General features: G+C 35.1%; 1 protein-coding gene across 1 annotated transcript in view; it reads left to right on the top strand.

Moving 5' to 3' along the window:
* LOC119539194 (mediator of RNA polymerase II transcription subunit 12-like protein) overlaps positions 1-23973 on the top strand; it is a 73890-nt gene that overhangs the window by 33760 nt on the left and 16157 nt on the right. Inside the window, exons 21-25 of the mRNA XM_037842498.1 lie at positions 1666-1822; positions 5244-5455; positions 18081-18170; positions 19826-20055; positions 21463-21619. Of these exons, the coding sequence (XP_037698426.1) occupies positions 1666-1822; positions 5244-5455; positions 18081-18170; positions 19826-20055; positions 21463-21619 (846 nt within the window). The remainder of the gene's footprint in view (positions 1-1665; positions 1823-5243; positions 5456-18080; positions 18171-19825; positions 20056-21462; positions 21620-23973) is intronic.

Below are 23973 nucleotides of genomic sequence, written 5' to 3'. Positions count from 1 at the left end.
TATCACACAGTGACTTGTCACAGAAGACAGGTATAATAGCTTTTGGTTTTCTCTCTTCCATTTTTAATAGCTGTTTAACTTTGGGCTTCTATAGTGAATAATATTTAGATAATATTTCAATGCCTTATAATTTCTCAGGGTGGGAAGTTGAATTTTTTACAGCTATAAAATCTCATTCTCTTACATATTTTTATTATTAGGCATGCCAAATATATTTATTATATTCTGGGGGGCTAATTTCTGCAGTAAATTAATATAAAAAAACTATTTGTTCCTCCCTAAAGGTCCACCTAACATAACTAATAGGCTATTACTGAGATTTCATATTTTATCATTCCATCTTCCTTCCTATATATTTCTACTTCTTCACCATGTTTTCAGAATTTGTAAAAGATAAAATAAACCTAATATAAAATAGTTTACTTCTTGCTCTCTGTAAGTGTCCCTTACCTAAAGCAACATTTTTTTCAAAACGTCAGAAATCTGAGATGGAAATTCAGGAAAAAGTTTTTTAGATCTTGAGAATTAACCTTTAAAATACTTGAGAGAGAATTTGTGACATTTCCTATAAAATTTTCTGTAACACTTTGCAGCTGTTATTGCTGCAAAGTGGAAGAAGTATTCACTTAGTGAAGTATTCATTTAGTGTTTAGACATTTCTGACTAATTATTGTTATTGTTCGCTTATCTCAGAGCCAAAACATATCTTTTCCTAGATGGGAGCTAGATGATTAATGTTCTAGTAATGACTGCTGTCACTGTTGGATGCCATGTGAACTGAACTTCAGTGCCCTTTCTTCATTCAGTCTTCTTACTCTGTTCCTCTGTCTTGAAGGGATGCTTATAAGGTCCTGATTGGCATTCCTTGTGATTTCGCTAGCCTTTCATTCCACATGGGGCAGGTTTTGTTTTTTTTTAAGATGCAAAATTCCTGAAGTCCATCTCATTCCCCAATTCATATCTCTTCTTTCCCTAATACTGCTGAAACTGCTTCTTCCATTGTGATATATTCTTCAGTAAAATCACATGGAACTGCAATTTTACCCCCTCATCATGTAGAGCTAAACTAGGGAAAGGAGGATAGTAGGAAAATTGAGACATTCAGATGTAATCCTCAGAAACTGCAGCTGCACAAACAAGGGCTGGGGTTGTACCGTGGGAGGGGAAAGGAGTGATTGGTCTACCTTACTTCTTTAGGATGCTATCTTAGAAGTAAGCTTCTTTCTGGGCTGGAGTAACACAGGCGTTTCTGGCATAATTCTTATCTGGACCCAAGGTATCAGGAAGGTTTTCTAAGACCAAATGATCAGGACATTGGGACACTTACCAACTGAAGATGCTGTTTCAACTCTTGGTGTTGTACAATGTTGAGATGCTAAATACACTTTCAGTATTTTAAAAAGAGAGTTCAGAGGAAACCCTTTTCTATCTCTCCCACGTCACTCTCCAATCTAAGTACCTTTTAAGTCAAGAAAAATTTTAACTCAGATGAGTATTTTGCAGGTAATTTATTTACAGTCTGGCCTTCCATCTTTCCCTTTATAAAAGCAGCCTTGTACTCTGAGATAGAGACCATCTCAAACAACTTAACAGGGAGAATTTACATTAATTATTTGTGTAGTATATGAAATTAAGTAACATTTTTTTTCTGACTTTATGTTGAAGGAGTATCCACAGAGCAGCATATACCGAGTGCCTCCTAATTACTCACCCATTTCCTCCCAAATGATGCATCATTCACAGTCTACCTTGTGGGGTTACAACCTCATTGGCCAACCCCAGCAGCCTGGCTTTTTCCTTCAGAACCAATCCCTTACTCCAGGTATGTGTTGAGAGAGCAGTCACTTTGTTCCAAGATGAGAAATAACTTGGGGTTCTCTTTGCTGTTAACCTGAAACCTCCACAAAATTTGGGGAGTTTTAGGAACCGAATACTCAACTGACGTTTTCATAATTCCCTTCACCCATCATTTTTGTTTTTTTCTCTAAACAAGTTTGGAGTTTATGTTACTAATTTGGAATTTTCATCCATTGTTGGAGAGATACTAGCAACTGATCGAAATCTGAGATATAAAATTAAAGGTTTTTTGTTGCTTAATTTGTGTGCATTTTTATCAGATACAAATCTTAGCATTTTAAAAGATTAGAAAAGATTGTACAATGTAATTGTTTTTGTATGGTTTGAATTTTAAATTGTTGATACCATCAAGCATCTCAGAAATTAGGCTCAGCAAGTAGATTTAGATAATAACTACAATGAAAATTACCATATCCATAGTAAAGATGCATGATTTTAGTATTGCTTTGGTTCAAGCCAAAGTAGGTTTTATTTCCTAAATAAGGATGTTTCTAAATAAAATCAGCTCTTAATTAGAAATGGATTAATTTTCTTTATAGATGAACATTTGCCTGTTTTAGCAAAATAGATTAATATCTTAATCTGTATTGTGTTGTTGTACCATCCTGGTAAATGATATTTTTCTTATTGTATTCTGTTATATTATGATTTTTATAGTAACTCAAGTATGATATTTTGAGGCTTAGGGATCAAAATCTTTGATTCTTGGACTGTAGCAAGAGAAATCCATATTTTGTCTTCTAAATTGGCAGTTAAGAGCTGTCCTGGGATTAGGGTATATAGTTTCATATCCAGCTCTGCCACTTTGTTGCTGTATATTCTTGTCCAATTCTTAATTTCTCTGTGCCTGTTTATCTTTAAAATGGACATACTAATATCGACCCTTATAGGGTGGTTCATGTATTCGTTCATTCAACAAGATGTATTGAGCTTCACCATGGGCCTGGCCATGTTTTGAGTGCTGGGATATTACAGTGAACAAAGTGGACAAAAATCTCTTTACCCTTTTAACAGATGAAATAGTTCATATTATACATACACATATTTGTGTATACATATGTGTATGTGTGTATATGTATGTGTGTGTGTGTGTGTATGTATCACTAAAAGTGAATTAAAAATATAGCACTTAGAAAATAGCCTGACACTACATGTTCAGTAAATGATTACAGCATACTTCTACCTCACCGCTTGTGTATCTGCTGGTCCCTGGTCCTTTCCTCAGATATCTACATGCTTCACTGCCTGACCTTCTTTGGGTTTTGGTTGCATATCACGTTCTCAAAGAATCCCACACTGACCACCCTGTTTTAAATTGTAAACCACATTTCTTCCCTGTACTTTCTAGTCCCCACAGCATTCAACACTTGCTTATAAGCTATGTATTTTACTGACTTACAGGTTTGTTGTCTGCCTGCATCAGAATGTACGCTCTGTGAGGGCAGATATTTTTTCCTGTTATGTTCGCTTCAGTGTCCCCAGAACTTAAAGTAGGGTCTGGCTTGTGGTAGGTGCTTAAAAAAAAAAAGGTTGATTGAATGAATGCTGAACGTAAACTACAAAGAACAAACTAGACTTGACGGATAAATGTAGAAAATCATACCCAGTTTTCCTCTCTCTTGACTTTCTACTTTAAATTTGAAGTTCCATGTATATTTGATAGCAGTTTTACCCTTTGTAGCTATTGAAATGAAACACAAAAACTATAAGACGAAGGGTATGCTGGAGTTGTGTGTATGGGGTTTGTATTGTTTTTGCAACTATTCCTATAACTTTGAATTTATTTCAAAATAAAATTAAAAAAAAAAGACTAAGGGTAACTACTTTGTAAAAGTCTATACTGTAAGAGGTTTTTGTAAGTTGAAGAGCTTTTAGGTATTAAGTAGGTCTTAGTTATGACATATAAGAAAAAATTTTTGAGAAAATAATTATTTTTGAAGATTTTATATGAATGAATTAATAGATTTTTATCAAACATAAGTCCTCTGAAGTTGAAGAAAAATTTATATAGCATGATTCCATTTATATATAGTTGAAATGCAAAACAGTGCCCCAATCTCTCTCTCTCATATATACATACACACACACCTGTATGGTAAAGTTATAAGGAAATGCATAGGAATGATAAACACCAAAATCAGAGTAGCATTTGGTGGGAAGGGAAAGGAAAGCAATTAGGTATACAGAGGGTTTCATGTGATTATAATCTTTATTTGGTTCAGAGATACAAGGTTATAGTAAAATTTAGGAAAATTAAAAGAAAATAGACCATAGCCTAATCTTTAAAAACCACTTCCCATTCTATAAAATGAGCCTATTAACTTTTTATGTAATCGTATAGTTCTAATCTTGCTTCAACACGAGTTACCTTGCCATATGTTATTCAAATTGGTTTTCCATTTTGTTTTTTTTTTGTTTCCCAATTGCTCTTCAGATGCCACTGATTGACTTCACAAATCATATTGCTTACTGTGGTCTTAAAGTCTTTCAAAGATTGCGGGTTTTTTTGAGTAAACAACTTAAAAATTTTTTTTTCTATCATATAACCTGATTTTAAAATAGATAAAATGTCTTTTGTGAGGTATTTACAGAGGTTTTATCATTTATATACATTAGAAAATATTGAGTATTTGTGGTGAATGAAAGGATGGCACCTGGTTTGAAGCCAGCAAATGTTGAAAAGATGTTTTCCCAACTCTTAGAAGCATTTGACAAATTACGTATGTTAAGGATTTTCTTTGATTTCTTAAGCATCAATATAATCATCAAAATTTCTTGTTTTATTCGATTTTTGCCTTCAAAAAAAAATGTATTTGTCTTTAGACTCTGGTGTTTGAAGTTTCAAAGCTTTTCAGATTTTTAAAGTATTATTTTCATTCCATTCAGGCATTTTCATTTTGCCGTGGCAAAGGAGCTAAAATAACATGAATTTTAAATTTGTTTAAAATTATGAAAGTGACTTTACAAAAGCGTACAAATACCTGGATTAGGACACTTGGCAAAGTATACCACAAGTATAATACATTTTATGCAATATGCTGCTGAGGGCCTTGCATAATTTAAAACCCACATAATTCTGGAGTTACACTGACAATACTGTGTTTCAGGTATTTCAGTTAATCAACTGAAATGGTGCTCCATGAAGTAATATTAAAGTATTATAATTCACTCCTACTTCACTTTCCCCATCCTTTGGAAATTACACTACTCTTAACAGGTCTTCACTGATTGCAGGGGGTGGGACAGTGCATTATGTTATGTTTTGGTTATGAAATGAGGCCTTAGATAGTGAGGTTTCTGCAGTTTGATTTAAAATTAGAAAAATAGAAGGAAGACCTGTTGCATTAACATACTTAGAACGCCCTTCCCTTCGGTCACTTTTTCAGGTGGCTCCAGATTGGACCCTGCAGGTTCCTTTGTCCCAACAAATACCAAACAAGCTCTCTCGAACATGCTGCAGCGGCGCTCGGGTGCCATGATGCAGCCGCCCGCCCTCCACACAATCACGTCGCAGCAGCAGTTGATACAGATGAAGCTTCTGCAGCAGCAGCAGCAACAGCGGCTTCTCAGGCAAGCCCAGGCTCGACCTTTCCAACAGGTTTGTCTGGATCCAGCAATGGAGTTCTCTGTGTCTTACACTCCTCTAGCCAGGGATGCGTTTGGGGTAGGTAGCCTGTTCCTGTGTGCACATCGTCTGAAGGCAGGTATATCTCTCTTATCAGGTTTATAGATACTTTTCATCCATTGTATTTTACTGTCATCACTGATCAAATAAGAACTCTAAATGTCTTAGATATGCCTTAAAACAAAAAGAAGAGATCATGACCTTATAATCAATTTCAAGAAGCATGCCTTTCATCCTCAAAGTGACCCTCCCCAATCGTGCATTCCCTATTATATTTACCACCATACGCTGTACACCTTTTAGCTCTGTTTCATGTATTTTTAGATTTATCACTTCAAGGTTGTGTCTCTGAAGCCCCTGATGTTTCTTAGGTTTTCTCCTATAGTGCCAAAAACAGACTGTATTTAGTGTTTAATAATGTCTAGTGAACAATAAATTACAAATAACAGTATATTGATGCATTTAATTTAGTTCTTGACTTACAGTTTCTATTTTTACTCTATAATCCAGTAGTCATTAACTTTTTAGATGGCAGTGGTTATATTTAATAAAATAAACATGGAAGTCACACAAAACTTAGTATGGATTCATTAAACCCACGTGTCTATAAAACACATTAAAACAAAAAGAGGGGGTGAGATTGTGGCTTCTTTTTCTAATTTCTTTATACTTTTTTGCGTTTTCCAATATTCCATAATGGTTATGCACTATCTTGGTGATAATAATAGCTAAAACTAATAGAGCACTTACTATCTGCCAAACCATTTCTAAGAACTTTAAATGTATTAGTTACCTTAAATCTCACAATAATCCTATGTTGAAAGAAATAAAAAATGCACAAAACATTGAGAAACTATCCCAAGACAGTGAATTCATCTCCCTTTTAAATTAGTTAAGCCTAAGTAAAACTTGCTATCCAATGTTATGTTTTCATATCCACTTTTTTTATCATAAGATATAATTTGCCATATTAATAACCTACTTTCAAACTGTTACTGCTATGTTCAGCTGGATTACTCTAAATGGCTCCTAGAATTGGGGAAAGGTCCACTGGGCCATTGTTTCAGTTTCCTAGCTGCTAAAGCAAATACCATGCAATATAGGTTGGCTTAAACAATGGGAATTTATTGGCTCATGGCTTTGAGGCTGGGAGAAGTCCAAAATCAAGGTGTCAGCAATGCGATGCTTTCTCCCAAAAGACTGTAGGATTCTGGGGCTGACAGACAGCAATCCTTGGTGCTTGGCTTTTCTGTCACATGGCAGTGCACATGGCGCCTCTCCTGACTTATCAATTCCTTTGACCTCCAGCTTCTGTCTGTTTCCTGTCGTGTCTTCTTCCCCTATAGCCTTCTCTGTAAGGCCTTCAGTAATAGAATTAAGACCCATCCTGATTCCATTAGGACACACTTTAATTGAAGTAACTTCATCAAAAGGTCCTATTTTCAATGGGTTGACATGGACAGGAATGGATTATGTTTGGGAACATGTTTTTCTGGTGTACGTAGCTTCAAGCTACATAGACATTTACAGGTTAACATGCCTGTCCCCCAAAAGGCACACTTCCTGATACAAGCCATGACAAAAATTTCCCCTGAAACAATTTTTTTTTTTTTTTTTTTTTAAGAAATGGAACTCAACAGAATAACAGAATAATCTACCTACAATCAGTGATAAACTTTTCCCATTTGGGAAAGGCAGACTTATGACATTACTACCATGTCTTCCTTAAATCACTCAAAATACCTAACTCTATTCAGTTACACCACCTATAGCTGTTCTGTTTTGACTAATGGGAATTAATTCTTTCATTAATTCATTCTTTTTCTTACTAATTCTTTTGTACCAACTCTGTCACAATGTTGGATTAATTTTTAAAAATGGTTTGCCTTTTAAGATCAGAAATGCCTTCTTCAAATCGTAGAAACTCAACTTTGTAACAATGATTGTACAATATTCACCTCCCCTCTTCCTCCTGCATTGTTTTTGTAACAGTTGAAAGCTTTACGTAAAATAAATGAAATTTATATGTCAAGTATCTGGTACAGTGCCTGCATCTAGGAGGTTCTGAGGAAATGTCAGCGGTTTTCCTGTCTTCTAATAATCATGTATAAGCTATCAATATACTTGGGATCTAGCTAAGTATAGTATTGTGGCAGAAAAAATTCTTACGATAATCCTTAAAAATTTATGATAAAGACAGAATTATATGGAATATCAGTGATATTGATAAATTGTTTTAATGATGCTGAGTGCAATTAGCTGTTTTCTTAGTAAGTACTGACATATCCTTCATGATTAGAAGTAACATAGAAATGTTGATTCTCATTTTGGCAGGAACATTTTCTTAGGTTAAAAGCCTCCACATGATGTGATTCTCTTTAACTACAGAACTTGTAATTTTTTTTTTTACTTTTTATTTTTTTATATCTTACTTTTTATTGAGAAAATTAAATGATATTTTGCTCCTTATTCTAGCAATTTTCTTATTCCAGAAGTCCCTTTTCTCAAATGTAATAATGTGTTGGAGAATTTCCATGTATATTAACCTTCAAAACTGATCTTGGAATTTTAGCAGATACTTAGAAAGCCTGATTAGTTTGCTCCAGGTCTTGAATATAACTGCTTCCTAGGCTAGTTGTCCAGTAACCAACCCACTGTTTGTCCCCTTTTCTTACAAGAGTGAGTATTGGGCCTGATAATATTTTATGCCATCTTTTCATCTATCATGCACACAGTAGAAATGTATGAAATATTTATCGAATGAATGCATGCTTTGAGCAGCTATTTCAAACCTAGAGCAATCTTTCTCCTTAATCCTTAATTCTTAACACTTACTAGCAACCTGGTTTCTATCCACAAACTTATCTCATAGCCATCCCACTGAGTGCTTCCAGAAACTGACCCCTGCAGTGACCTCTGCTGTGGTAATTTTGGAAACCTACATATGGCAGGGGACACATAAAGTCCTGAATTCCAGAGATGTCTCAGAACTTAGAGTCTGCTTAGCCTCTTCCCATTGGAGTGAAGTTGGTATAGGTAGAAACCATCTAGCTGTAGGTGGTACATGATGTAAATTATAAAGTAGCCCCCTCTAGTTCCACTGCGGAGACTGAATATCAGCGTCAGTTGGTCATGGGAGTTTCTGTTATGGACCATCTTATATTTCCTTAGGAATGTGTTGAGTGTATTTTAGTGTTTAGAAAATAGGTCCTAAATAGCATGGGTATTGCTATGTATTTTAAATCAAATTATTTGATGTAATAATTGTTATTATAATTGTGTATGTTTTCTTAACAGCTTTAATGAATACAGACATGCATAAAGAAAGATGTTTTTGGCAAGAAAACTTTTTTCATTCTTCTTAGTTGTAGTCCTCGCCCAGGAAATTAAGAGTGATTGATTTCCATTCTTTATCCAGCTGTCCCTCATTTAGAAGGGACCCAGTGGAGTGGTAACCTCACCTCTCTCTGCTTCAGAGCCTCATCTTTAAATGGAGTTAACAGAACACTAATTTTTTAGGATTGTTGTGAAATTAATGATTTAATACACATAAGGGCCCTTAGAAAAGTGGCTGGCCCATAGTAAATGCTCAGTAAATGTTAGCTGCCATATTTATCATTGTTGTTGTTTTATTAGTATTAATTTTATGGTTTTATTATTTCAAAGAAAATCCCTACCCCACAAAGTATTTATTTTCTTAAATATATTAAGGATGAAAAGAATAAAAGCACAGCAAATGCTTTACTTATATAATTTTTTTAATGTTCTTATAAAATTGGTTTAATTCCCATTTTCTCAGTGGCCACCAGTAGAACAGACTAATAAAAGGAGTGCTGTTTAGTTTTCCTATTAGTCATATTAGTATATTCTTACTCTTTAAATTCTGTGATACAGACTTTAGAGGGACTTATTCCAGCTTCAGTGTTTAAAATATCACTTTTATTTTCCTGAGAGCTATCACAAAATATAGAATATTGGTTCTAATTGTGCAAAAAGCTGTTTGAATTGTTTTCCAGTCTATTAGTTCTTATACGTAATAATTTTTATGTGACAGAAGGAACTTCCTGCCCCCTCCTTCTTTTTAAGAATCAATGTCAAACAGTTCAAGAATCAAAAGAAAGATAAATAGACAAAATGTATGTTTAGCTCAAGTTGATTGTGACAAATTTGAAAAAAAAAAAAAAAGGAATTGGTTCTAGGTTACAGATAATGACTCAGATTTTCATGGCAATAAAGAGGAAGATTTCTGACAGAAAACAATATGTGTACCTAGTAAAAAAGTAACTTGTTAGGAGTTTGTTATTAACCACAGAGCAGGTCCCATCATTATGTGTACAAAGAAAGGAATTAGGTGATGTAATGAAGGAAGGATAACTAAGTTAGAGCCTTCCAGAGTTGTTAGCTCCTTGGCAAAGGTGAATTGGTGACTTCATGAAAATGTGCCCCCTCGGATTGATGAGACCCATTGAAATTGAGCATCCAATCTTTGTTTGATGATTGATTTCTGAGGTTCTACCTGGAGATACGGTATTGCCTTGGAAGATCTGTTTCCTTCCTTTCTTTCCCTCCCACTTGCTCTTTAGTGGTATATTTCAAATGTCCAGATAAGAACAGAAAATAATATAACAAATACTAATGTACTTACCACCTAGCTTTATTAAATAGTGATATCCTGCTATGATTGCTCTAGATCACTTATAAAAAAATAAGTCATAGATATGAATGAGACTCCTTATGTATCCTTTCATTTCCTTCCTTCCTTTAAAGAGGTAATCACTATCATGAATTTAGGATATTTCATTCTTATGAATATTTTTATACTTTTACTACATATTTTTGCACCCATTGACATCAACATTATATAGTATATTTTATGGATGTGAAAAGTTATGTAAGTGGTATCACACATGTATCCTTTTGCAACTTTTTTTCTTTTTTGGTGCTATTGGATTATAAATCCACTTTTGGTACACTTAGTTTTATTCATTTGTTTTTCCTTTGGTTGCTATTTCGTGATGAATATTACTATATTATTTGTATATTCTCTTTGGCCATTTATTTCAAATTTTTTTATTGTCAACATTCTTGTACATTTCTTTGGCACATGTGGGAGAGTTTCTAGGGTTTGTACCTGGAAATGGAAATACTGATTTGATATCTGAAGTGGTGGTGATTCCCATCAGTAGTAAATGAGTGTTCTCCCTTCTCTGCATCCTCACTAACCTTTAATATTTGTTGTCAGACCTTATTTATTTCCACTCAGAATGCGTGAAATGGTTTTGTATTGTGACATTTTAATTTGCATTTTCTGATTACACACAAGGTTAGGCATCTTTTTATAACTTTTCTAATTATTCAAGTTTTCCCATCTATAAATATCCTGATCATATAATTTGAGTGTATTTCAAAATAATTTTATTCTTATTTGTTAATGGTAGGCAAAATAATAGTCTTGTTGAAATACTTGAGTTTTGACAATGATTTTTTAATGCATTTACTGAGAGAGTATAAATTATATACATAATTAAAAATATCACTTTTTACATATCCGATGACAAAAGTGATCTTAAGAGGAGAAAAACACTAAACTAGTAAATACATCCTAAGCCCTATCATTTTGTTCCTTGGGTGGAAGACAGACCAAGAAAGAAGGTGCTTTACTTACTCTTAATGGATTTAATCTCTGGTATTTCTGTGTTTTTTTGAATGATGAGGAAGGTGGTAATTTCATTTGCTGAAATTATGATTAGTCAACTGTAATGAGCTTGAAGATAGTGTACACTGCTTGGTTTTTATGAGAGGATTGAGTTGGAGGGTTGAGGAAATGGATCACTAATACGAGGGAGGTTGTTGGGTCTAAAGACTGATGCACAGATGCAGTGAATTATGTAGCTACACCTAAAATGTTAAAAGTAGGTATTATGTTCTTGGGAAATTCCTCCTGTAATTTCTAGTCCTTAATATAGTAAGATACTTTCTCTTTTAGGGTTGATAAGTGTATGCTTTTCACTTCTCTCCAAAACTTTTCAGCACCTCACACAATATACTACTTGGTTCTATTTATAAAATTTTATTCATTTGTTTTCATTTTCAGCACCTCACACAATTTATTTTCAGCACCTTACGCAATATACTACTTGGTTCTATTTATAAAAATGATTAAACATGGGAATCATTTACCTGAGAAATAGCACATTTTTCCCAACCATTCTGTTGTCTTTTTTTAAAAAAACATTCACTGTTGGTACGTAAACAATGGTGGCACTAGAAATATTTGTTGTCTATTGTGGTCCATTGAATGTGTGCTTAGCCTGATGTTCTATTTTAACTTGCATTTTTGGGGGGATGGAGCTCATTATACTCTCCAAAAATATATGAACTGCTTATTCTCTTATTGTCTTGTCTGTTTAAATATTAAATATTTTTAAATAAATATGACCTGAGCTTTCCCACTGGCTCTAGGCTGTGTAAAACTCTGGCTCTCTGGGGACCCAAAATCCCTGAGCCTGAGAAGAGTATGTGTGTCTGAATATCTCCCCTACTTCTTTATCTCATCATTTAACCAGGTTGTGGTATTTCATTATATGAGTATCACCCTATTTATTTATCAGTGTCCTAGCCTATAGTGAGGTCTTTTGGCATATGGATCAATAAAACCTCTGTGGGCCTGGTGTTTCAAGTGTTGACTTCCTGAAACATTGTTTTAAGTGAGATATTTCATGTGTATTTTGGCTACCCTCACCTTCAGGCTAAAAAATCTTATCTGTATTGTCTGCCGTTTTCTTGCTGTCCCCTCTCTGTAGGACTTCTGTAACTCTGCTGTCTCCCTTCTGCAAGACTTTGACAACATAATGGTAACACCCCTGCTGTCATTCCTTTTCTTTCTTTTCTTTTTTATTTTTTTTAAGTAAACTTTTATAGCATTATCCTTTAAACATGAGAATGAGAAGTGGGTTATTCTTCTGTAGTGGTAATAATTATATTCTTCATTTCACTGTTACTCCCTTGGTTTATGTTTGAGACTGTAACATAGAATCATGAATGCATTAACCACATCTACATAATAGAATTTATTTCTGAAATTTTTTTCCCTTTGATTGCTTCATGTTTTTCATCATAGATGTGTATGGTTTAGAAACTAATAGCTGTTCATGGCCTGGGCTTGGGAGCATAGACCAGTCTGCACACTTTCATCTCAGTCCCAGTTTAACCATCTATTTCTGACCTCTTGCTTCTCTCTTTGGTAATTTACATCATTAGTGAAGGAACGCATGGCATGCTAATTCATAGGCAAAATACAAGATAATGAAAACTGTGGTTATGAAACATACCGTTCTCATCACATCCCACTCACTGGCTATTCCTAAATTCTCAAAGAACGCATCATCTCTGTTTTCTTTCCGGTATGGGGGGTGGGGGTGGAGATTTTTTTGAGCAGAGGTCTTGTGCATGCATGTCATAAGACTTCACCTCTACCGCTTTGCCTGGGCTAGCTAAGAATGCATGTTTTGCATTAAATTACTTATAGGTTTCTGTATCAGGTAGCCAACCCACAACATAAACCCAAGAAGCATTAGAATAAAAAGAGCACACATCTCAGATGTGAATGTAAGTCAACTTGTTTCACTGCCAGTTAAATGGGTAACATTTTCTATATATTGGGAAAAATATCCGTGACTGCATAGTCAAATTTGGAAAGTATTTAGGTTGTTAAATGCTTGTTATATATAGGCAATTTCTCCAACAGTTATTGCAGCAAGGGAAAGTTTGGAAACTTTTCTGACAAGTCTCAATTTTTCTATCAATTTTCTTGACACTTTATGGTATACAGAGAGCAGGCGAGGTTTTATTCATTTAAAAACTTGAATTAGACTTTATTGAATTCAAAAATATTTTGAAGGCAGCTTATGTTTGCTATAGGTCATTTATTTTTCAGATAATGAAATTCAGATAGAAAATAATTTACGTGAATCATTTATTTTACAGTTTTTTAAAGTATTGTTACAAAAATATTTTTTGTCAAGTATTTAAAGTCAAAATACTTCATATATTTTATATATAACAAAAGGTTCTATAATTTATATATGTGTTCAAATTAATGGAAAGGTATACATCTTTGCTGTCATTTTCACCATTCTTATTTTTATTTAATGTTCTCTAATGTTATTAAGATTTTAATGAATTTATATATTTTCAACCAGTTGGTTTATTCATCATTTTATTAGTGTGTTAATCGATTAAAATTAAAGATAGTTTATAACTATATGAGTTGTATTTTAGAATGAATCAGTGTGTTCCAGTAATTAATGGTACTGTTAATTGATTTCCACTCAAGTTATATTTGAAGTGAAAACTTTGTAAAAAAGTATCAAGCATAATTGGTCCATGGGACTGCTTATAATCTTAGAATTTTCTCTGTGTCTGTTGTCAGTTATTAAATCAATATAGCATAATGGCCATAGCTTCTGGTTCACACTGTGTTGTATAAGCCTTGGGCACTGAGTTACTTCCAACCTTGTAGTTGTCAATAAAACCCTTTCTACTAGGTGACTCATGAAACATTACCTACTGGTTTTCATTGTGTGCCTTTCTTTGTTTTTTCCTAAGTCTGTATTTTCAGAAACAGTCACTATTAGGTTGCATGTTAATAGAATAAATTTTTTTTTTTAAATCTGGTTTTGGTTTTCCAGATCCAACTTGTTTCTCTCCTTATGACCTCAGCCACTCTTGAGAAATGTTACTAAATAATTATTTGAAAAAATAGTTACTAGTAAATTCAGTGGGTAGAAAACAACTGAGTCTGAAATACTGATTTTGATTGTAGTGCTTACTGTCTGCTAATTGGAGATATAATCAAGTGTCTTTTAGAGAGAAAAGTTCCATTTGCTGAGTAGGCTGAGTGAGTGATTATTAATGTAAAGGAGAACAAGACTCAGAAAAATGAAAATTATGTTTGAAGATGATTTATCAAATTTTTAAAACTTATCAAGTGTGTTACTTTCAAATTATACAAAAGGCCTTTGAGTCAACATCTCTCTGACCCCAGATACTTCTCCAGTCCAATTAGAAAAAAAAAAGGCAGTAAGAAGGAGAATTGTTTTAAGGATAGGGAGATGAGTGAATATTGAACAGAAAAGTTTCTAAAAGAAGTTTTTAGAAGGCGGAAATTTTAGAAAAGAACAGAGTTGTTTCTTTTATAGAGGCAATCCCAAACAAAGTGCACAAAAATGAGCAAAAGAGAACGTGTGCAGGGATGTATTGCTAGAGTTCAGTGATAACACCACTAGCAATGTAGGGATGGATTGATTATCAGAATTTCCCAGTTAACTGTAGCTCATTCCCTTAGCACATACAAGTCAGGAACCTGAGCCACGGAAGCTCAAACAGGGACACAGACAGCTTATTTATTCTACTTCTTGTGTTCAGAGTCATATGGTACCTGGCTAGACACACATTCCCCCAAAAACCAGTGCCCTGGACTGTCCTTTCCATACATAAAAATATGAAGTTAATTTTGCCTGTGATTACTTCAGTTAAGCAGTATAGATTAAGAGGGGGAAATAAAATAATAATCGCAGGCAGAAAGCAGAAATCATTAGAAAGATAGATGTTAAAAATTAATTTTAAAATTGAGTTTTCAGAAGAAAAGTTGCGTTGATGAATATGGGGCAAATGGAAAACACTTAGTAAAGTAATTTCTGCTGAAAATAAAAATCCCACTTTACCTTAGGATATCTTGGTTAATAGAGGAACCAAATTAATTCTTAACTTTTTATCAGTAGGAATTTATTGAACCCTTACTATGTGTCAGATACTGTACTAGAAATTGATTAAAGATAAAAAGCTTAGAAAGTTTTCAGAACTAACAGATGAATGGTTACTTATAACTAAAGTGACCATATGTCCCAATTTCTTCCTGTTTTCCTGGCCTCATTATTAATAGCGCCTTTTTTCTTGCCCAAAAGAGTCCCTGTTTGGATGATACATTAAAGAGTCCCTTCCTAATTTAATTCACGTCTTGGTGAAGCCAGCCCCTCCTCACCAACCTTTAAAAACCATTTACTAATTCTCAGTCTTAATTTTCTCACTTATTCCTAAATTCTGGTCCTTGTTTAGCATGTATAAAATCTTTTGAGTTACTAAAGAACTCTTCTTAGTCATTCTTTCTTTCCTCAACAAATTGAACTTTGTCTACATGTTGAAATAATGTGTTGCTGGCATTATTATGGGAAAAACAAAAAAAGTTAGGAGGCCATTTCAGTCTGGCAGCAGGAGAGTTTGTGGTATTTTCCATTTAGGACAATGTATGATGATGAAGTTATACAGAGAACTTGGGGAGTGCTAGTAGGGAATTGTGATTTCCTTAGGGAGATTACCGCATATATGAATTATTACCTACTGCTTTTAAGTAGTGAGTTGTGAAAAATTGGGGAAGTAGGGTAAAATATGTATCTTTAGAAATAAATGATTAAGAATGAGTGAATTTTAGATGGTCAAAACTGTATTTGGAAAATAGTTATCCCTTTCTCCCTGCTTCTTAAGTTATAGTGCTTTTTCTTAAATGTTAATTTTGTGATTTTTATTTAGAAGAATAGTTTTGAATTCATATTTCTTTAATCTTTTTGATCTCAACCTACACTTGTCAATAGAAAAGTTTCAGTAACTGAGGTGTCACATACAGATATAGCACATACGGATCACATCTTGTTTCCCTCAAAGCCAGATGGGGCATGGGTATTGTAGACTGCCTATGGGCATCAGGATTCTGGCTTACATATAAACCGTTCACGTTTCTTCCATTCTACGAAAATGGAAATACAAAGAAACACAACAAGATGGTGCAGGGACCTTGTACAATTCTGTCAGGGAGGACTGTTTCAAGGAGTAATGTTTAAAGATCTGGTTAATTTAATGGCTCCTTGGCACAGTGTTCGGAGGACCAAGAGCTATTTGGATACTTAAGGAAAATAGTTTCAGGCTCCAGATGGCTGCACTCCCACGACATAGTTCTCATAGAGGGAGTTTGGACTATTTTTCTTAGACACAAGACAATAGAGATATAGTTGCACTTAACAGATTAACTGGCTAAGCTAAGTGTGTCTTCATAGGTACTGTATTCTAGAAAGTTAGATTCTTGTTGAAGCTATGATGTGCAGATCCCATAGAAGGTACTCTCAGAAATTCATGATTGTTTAACGTATGGTATGAATAATCACGTTAGGAAAATTTGAAGTTTTGTGAATGTCCCATGTGATTTTATGTGGAGAGCAGAGAAAGGACTTCTCTTTCTTGTATATACCTTTGGTTTCATTACCTCATTTACAAGTCTTAATAGAGGTTCTCCTTTTGTTTCTTTTACAAAAGAATAAGCACCAAATGAGTATTTAACTGTTTCATCTTTAATGTCACATATGGGGAGGCATCTTGTTATAATAGAAAGAGCCTGAGCTTTGAAGTCACACTTGCCAGAGTTCAGTTCATAGCTCTGCCAGGTCTAGCTGGGTGAATCTGGTAGGTTCTTAAGCTCTTTGAGTCTGGCTCTTCCTGTCTGAAGAAAATGGGGATGATGCTCCCTTCCTGATTGAGTTCTTGAGAAAACAAGAGTAAGAACAAGAAGCCCCGTGATTAGTAATTGTTGATACTCTCCCTTGTAAGTCAGTTGTTTATCCCTTTCTCCCTGCAAGAAATATCTATTCCACTTTCCAAGTACATTAAAAATGGTTTCATAAAACCATAATGTAACACCTTTTATGAGGATATCTATTATAAAACAACTGTAAAATAATCCCCATTTTTTATTATTAGTAAATTCTGGAGAAAACCTAGGGATGCTAGGAAGCTGGCTTCTCTCTGTGATTATTACTGCATGCTTCCATGAAATAATTTCTGCCACCAAAACATAAAACACACGTACAGCTACTCTTGGTGAATGTTTATTTTCCCCAAGGCTGAAATGTATTAAATTAGCATTGATGAGATGATATCAATGGAGTTTATTTTATATTATAGTTGGTTATAATTATATTTGCTATTAACTTAAAAATTGTTATTGACTAGTTTCTAATTGATGATTAGAGTCATAAAAGGTATCAAATTTATCCCTTGACTTTATGACCAAATGGGAAATTTTTAGGTCACTGTGAAGAAACTTCACTAAAAAGTCTTAAAATTTTTTATACCATTTGAATATACTACACGTTATCTTCACATTATGGGCATGGGATGGTGCAGCCTTGTAGTTTCAGACTTTACACTTAGAGGTTCATGCTGATCACTGAAGAGGGTCATTTTACCATGGAGCATATGGGAAACCATCTCAGAGCTTCTTTGCTGAGCAAACCATTGGCTACTTTGACATATTTATGCCTGTGTTATCGATGGGGGGCATCTATAATCTTCATAGAAAGAAACAGTAAGTGCAGCAATCTATATATACACAGGAAATTGATGAATAGTAGTTAATGCAGTTTGAAAGTCTGAAAATTTTGTATTTATGTAATGAAACTTGGCATCATGAGTTACTGGAATTTATTGTTCAGGGGCTCACACCAAACCCTTACTGTTATGATCAAGTGTTTGCCTGGGCTTTGTTTTCTAGGGTCAGCCGGGGGACCAGGCTGCTCTCTTTGCTGCACAGGCACGGCCCTCCCCTCAGCTCCCTCAATATCCAGGGCTGCAGCAAGTACAGGTACCACATTTGCTTCATAGATGCTGCCATCACTTGAAGTGGGAAACCAAGAAAATAGGGTATCAGTTTCCTTATGGGATCTAGAACTTGGTTATTTCTTCTGCTTATAGATTATAATTGACGTCTCAGAAAAGTATGACCAGTGATTGTTGAGCATGTCTCAGGATTGATTAAAGAGCATAAAACATTTTAGAAAAGTATTGAATTAAAAGCGTAAGTTCAAACCTCTGTATTGATGATGATGGTGGATATTGAAATGTTCAAGAATCCAAGAGTACTTATTTTACGTTAATAGTGTATAATGATGTCATTCATGCTTGAAGTTGTCATAGTCGAAGATGGCCTTGATGGTAGAATAAGATTATGGACATTGGAAGCATACTTTAGCACAGTTCTTGACAACTTACTACCTGTGTTACATTGTACAAGTTACTACATGTCTCTGAGTCATGGGTTCCTTATCTGTAAAACACTTGAAAGTATGAGGAATTAAGTCGATATGTAAGGAACTAGCACAGTGCAGATTCATAGTAGATGCTCACTGAATAATATATATGCCCTAATGTAATGTGAATCTTGAGCTATTTTTCCTAATAATTTTGTTATTTCTGCACTTATATAATCTGCTCTATGCCTCTCATAAGCAGAAGCCAAAGAGTGTTGCCAAGACTGCTGGTTCAGTCTATTAATTCAAACTTTGCCCACAGCTGAGAGGAAAGCTGAGCTCAGCCTGCAAAGGCATTGAGCCCTGTAGCCTAGATGCATTCCTCATGTCTGTTGGAAATTCATTATATATTATTCTCACCCAGTCTTCCAAGTCAGAGCCATTACACCACCCTAAAATATGGTACCTTCGGGATTTGAAGAGCATTTAATCTACTTTAACCAGCATTCTGTTCTATAAATTATAGATAGTGATCCAGCAAGACCTTAAGCTTTTCATTTTATTAGGTGTCAAGATTTAGAGAAAAAGCACTCACATAGAAAAATGAAGTGTTCATATTATTGGTAGAGTGGAGAAGCAAGCTATGGTACAACCAGGACTTGGGGTATTGAACCAATTACATCCATACTCCCTAGTTAAGGTATTAATAATGTTTTTAATAACTGGTTGGTTGCTAAAGACATACTCATTATACCCAAAGAGTTATAGTCACATTATCAGAAAAGTGACCTCCATTATTTTGATCTACATTGGGTGTAGGTAGTTTTTCTGAATAATGTTGGAAATTACATAAATGATGCTTTGCATCTGTTGAACATTGGTGTCATCTGTTCACCAAAGGTATGGATGCTAGCCTGATTATTTCTGTACAGAAACATGTCCTTCCTTCCATGAAATATAAGCAACTGATCTTAAAAGCCAGTTTAACCAAATAAGAAACTTATTTTTTAAATTGAAATCTCTGGTGAATTGTTATGCAATCAGTTAATTCTATAGCTTTCTGGATAGCCTCCCTGCTTTGACTATTGTTTCTGTCCAGTCATTCAAGCCTCCCAGAGAAGCCCTCCTCTTTTTGGTGGGTTTTCAGATTTTTTGGCAACAGCGAATTTCAAAGTGTCTTCATGGATTTGTTTTGCCCTGTATATATTAGTGATAGCAAAGTCAGGTTGGTAAACCCAAACATTGACTTCTTCCCTTGTGTCACCTGCAGACCATGCCCCAGGGTTATACGATGTATGGAACACAGATGCCTTTGCAGCAGACCCCGCAGCAGCAGGCTGGCAGCATGGTCCTGTCTCCCAGCTATAACTCCAGAACTTATCCAGCTGCACATTCCAACCCTGTGCTAATGGAAAGACTCAGGCAGATGCAGCAGCCACCAAGTGGCTATGTTCAGCAGCAGGCCTCACCATACCTGCAGCCCCTGACTGGCTCTCAGAGGTGATACATGTAGAAATAATGATTGCAATAGTAGACACTCACATGTATGTATGTGTTTTGCTGCTTCTAGGGCACGGTGCTCTATAATTGCTTCTTTGAGCTTTTATGTTTGCATATAATTTGCATCTGCCATCTCATTTTGACTAGCATCAAGATAGAGTTTCACAATGAGCAATGACCCATCTTATTTATTTCATTTAATGCCACATCTTTTAAGGTAGGGGTGTAATATTTTTAGAAGATACCATGATGTTGGCTTCTGTGTTCTTTCTGTTCTCTTCTTTCAGAAGGGTGTTTTGGCTAAAAATATGTGAGATATAAAATTGTTGATTAGTGTTAGCAATGCCTTACATAGGATATGTTAATTGGAACAATAAAGTTTATGATTGCTAATTAAATGGCAATGCTAATTGTGCATTGCACCCATATTAGTTTCTTTTCTACCTTTCCCACCTCAGAGGCCCTGTGCTTAGAAGGAACTCAGGCTTGGTTTAGCGCCATGCTGTCACTGTCTTGGAGTTCTTACTACTTTTTCATCAAAAAGCTCTGCACTGGGCCTTGCAAATTATGTCCTGGTGGTTCTGGTGGCTGGTGGAATGAATCCCTTATTGGGCAGCACAAATATAGAATATTTTGATAATTGAAGAAAGTTCTCTTGGACAGCACTGGTCTAGAAGAATGAAAGTTTCATGTAAAATTTTGGACTGTGTTAGATAGCATTATAGTTCCCCTGTATCAATAGATGCACGCAGACTTCCAGAAATCACCGTTTGGAAAGTTGGTAGGACTGATGATAGCACATTTGGGAAAATAAATTAATTTGGAAAACATGCATTATGCTTATTTTTATAATAATTGGCAGCATAGTATATTGCTTAATAACTAGAATCCAGAATGCAAAGTTCTGGGTTCAAATCCTATCTGTGCTTTTTACTTTGTGAGTAACTTGGGATAAAATATTTTTCTAGCTCTGTCTTTTCTCATTTTTTAGTCTGGGGATAGCAAAACTGGTAACTTCAAAGGACTGTTGTGAGGAATAAATAAGATAATACGTTTCAGACCTTTGAGCACAGTGCCTGCCTGCCTCAGAGTAAATGCTCAAATAAGGTCACATATTATTAAAAATTAGGACACAATTTGTAAAAAGTTCTTTCTACATGATTGTCCTTTTACTGTAGGTGGTAAGCGTGCTTGCCAGCAGGTACTGTTCTCTTTCAAGCAGTTACATCTAACCTGGGAATCAAGATTATTTTAACCACTGGCCTTTATTGCATTTGGATTTTCACAATGCAGTAATTATTGAACACTGAATGTTTCTTTGTGAGAGTGTATAGTGTGCCACGGCACTGATTAAAAACGTGACTGTATGCTTGGCCATGAAAACAAGTTTCATTATTCCTTTGCCAGGATAAATCAACAGTCTCTACAGCAGAGCCCTCTGGTGGGTGGAGGAATCGACGCTGTGCTGACGCCTGCACATCCGAACCTCCCCTCGGTGCCCCTGCCTCAGGACCCGATGAGGCCCCGGCAGCCGCAGGTTCGGCAGCAGCAGAGACTCCTCCAGGTACGGCAGATGGCGGGAATGAATACTGGGTCCTCGGCAGTCACTGTCCCTCTTCAGACAGCACAAATCCACAGCAGTCATAAGAAATAAAAGGCACTCAAGACTTCATTAACCAAGTTCCAAGGAGCCCTGTGTATTTGACACCAGGAGCTAAATCAGTACAATTTAGTTTCAACTTGTCAAGATTCTTCCTTTCTCTGTGCATCTGCCAGGCCATGGGTTGGAGCGTGCATTCTGCAAAGCATCTTTTTTTTTAACAAAGATTCAGGAAGGAAGGTAGATGCCTTCATTTCCAATAGTATAAACCTCAGCTTAACCCAGTCATTATTTAGAGGACATGCAGTTGAATGCAAAATTTCATATGTGTGCTTGGAAAAACATACAAACAAAACTAAGCTGTGCAGAGCTTTTATCAGATTCTTGGAGGAGTCTGTAATCCAAAAAAAATTCCATGATACTTTTGGTTCCATTGGCTATGAAACTAAAGAAACGTGGATAAGATTTTTCAGAGGGATATTTCATCACAACCCTGTTAAAATTCAGAGAACTATTCTTCATATATTTAAGTATTTGAGTCTCTTGAATGAATGGTTCTTCCCTTTCACAAATTCTTGCTTCTGACTTCCTTTTTAACAAATATAAGCCATTATGGTTAGTTGTTGCATATGTTTTTATTATTAACAAGCTTGTCCTATGTTATTGGATTGGCAATTTCCTGATGAGATTGTACAGTGGTCTCTAATCTTATCCGCAGTCTTACTTGAGATGCAGTCTTATTTTTATGTACCCCTAAGGAAAATAAAAAGCATGCCAAAAATGGGAGCCTAATAAGAGGCCCCTGCATTCAGCTGGGGTACCCAAGGGCTATGAGGTCATTGAGAAATAAAGCTGACATGCAGAAAAGGACAGCAGAGAAACTTGCATGTCTTGACCTTGATGCTGAATGGAGGGAACTAAAAATATCTCCCCTGGGAATTCGAACTGCAAGCTCATTTGGTTTGAGGTCTGTATTCAGTATGATACAAAAAATTCCATGTGGTAATGCCTTCAAATGACAGAAAATAACACAAATCCTCTGTAGAACTGGGTTTCATGATTATGAGATGTTATTAATCATAAGATGTTATAGTTGCATCCAAATTTTTACTGTAGAAATGTAAAAAATGTTGCATCACAAGACTGATATAATATAGTGGTGTGGGGGAAGTGTGGCTTACAGATGGCCAATCTATTCATTGTATAGATATTACCTCCAAAATCCTCAGTTTTGTGTAATGAGAATTAAATAAGAAAATTGAAATAAAGCACTACTTTGGTAATCTTACTATTAAGTTTTTATTATTAATATTAATAGTGATAGTTTCTTAAATCATAATCATTTTTTTCCCCAAGTTCTAAGGATATGCCTTAGAACTTGGGGAAGACTTTTAAGGACTGATATTTTTATTCCCTCTGTTTTAACATTTCTCATTTACAAATCACTGAGGAAAGTTCTTACATTATTTGTTTATTTATGACTTCCTACATTGGTGTTTTTCAAGGTAGCCAGTTTGAAAAACTTTTCCTTGCTAAGTAATATGTACTTATTATCCCAATTAGCATGATATGCCTTTCTGCTAATTTTCTTCATTGCCAACACATTCCCTGGAGATAATTAAAGAAAAGTTATTTGTTTCTGGGTCAGGATTACTTGTTTTTTTTTTGGTGATTGGCTAACCTCTATACTGGGAAAAAAAATTAATAATTATGAAGTCAGGTTGATTTTTCTTAGAGTTCACAGAAAGCCAGTTGGAGAGTTGGCTTTATATTACAATCATGTGCTTCTGGTCCAACAGCATTATTCACTTGGGGAGTGACCCCACACAAACTTCTGCTAGGATTTCATATCCATGAGTATTGCCATTTAAAGAAGATAAATGAATTGAGGGTAGTATGAAATCTAAGTTGGAAAATGCAAAGGATGATAAAAAGATCTGTGTTGTCATTGTCAGGGTACTGTCAGAACAAATGTCAAAATGTGAGTACTGACAAATGCTGGGCAGAGGAAACGTTAAAGGTGATTGAGACAAACAACATAGTCTAATATTTTCCTCTCCTCTGTGTCCCAGCTGGTGGATGTCTAGTCTGTTCTTTTATTTGAAATTGTTTTCCAAGAACTATGTGTCTGAGCCAGATTTGTCAGCTGACACAGTTTCTGATTTTATGCTGGAAATTTATGCCAGAACTTTCTTATAGGGACCAGTCCACATCTTCCTTTAAAAAAAAAAAAAAAAAAAAAAAAAATCTAACCTAATCTAATCTTCTGGAGTTCTTTAAATGTCATAGGAGATGAAAGATAACTGCTGACCAGTCCT

This window comes from Choloepus didactylus, chromosome 1 (genome assembly GCF_015220235.1).
Source record: "Choloepus didactylus isolate mChoDid1 chromosome 1, mChoDid1.pri, whole genome shotgun sequence".
Taxonomy (NCBI): Eukaryota; Metazoa; Chordata; class Mammalia; order Pilosa; family Megalonychidae; genus Choloepus; species Choloepus didactylus.
This window is presented reverse-complemented; position numbering and strand designations above follow the sequence as displayed.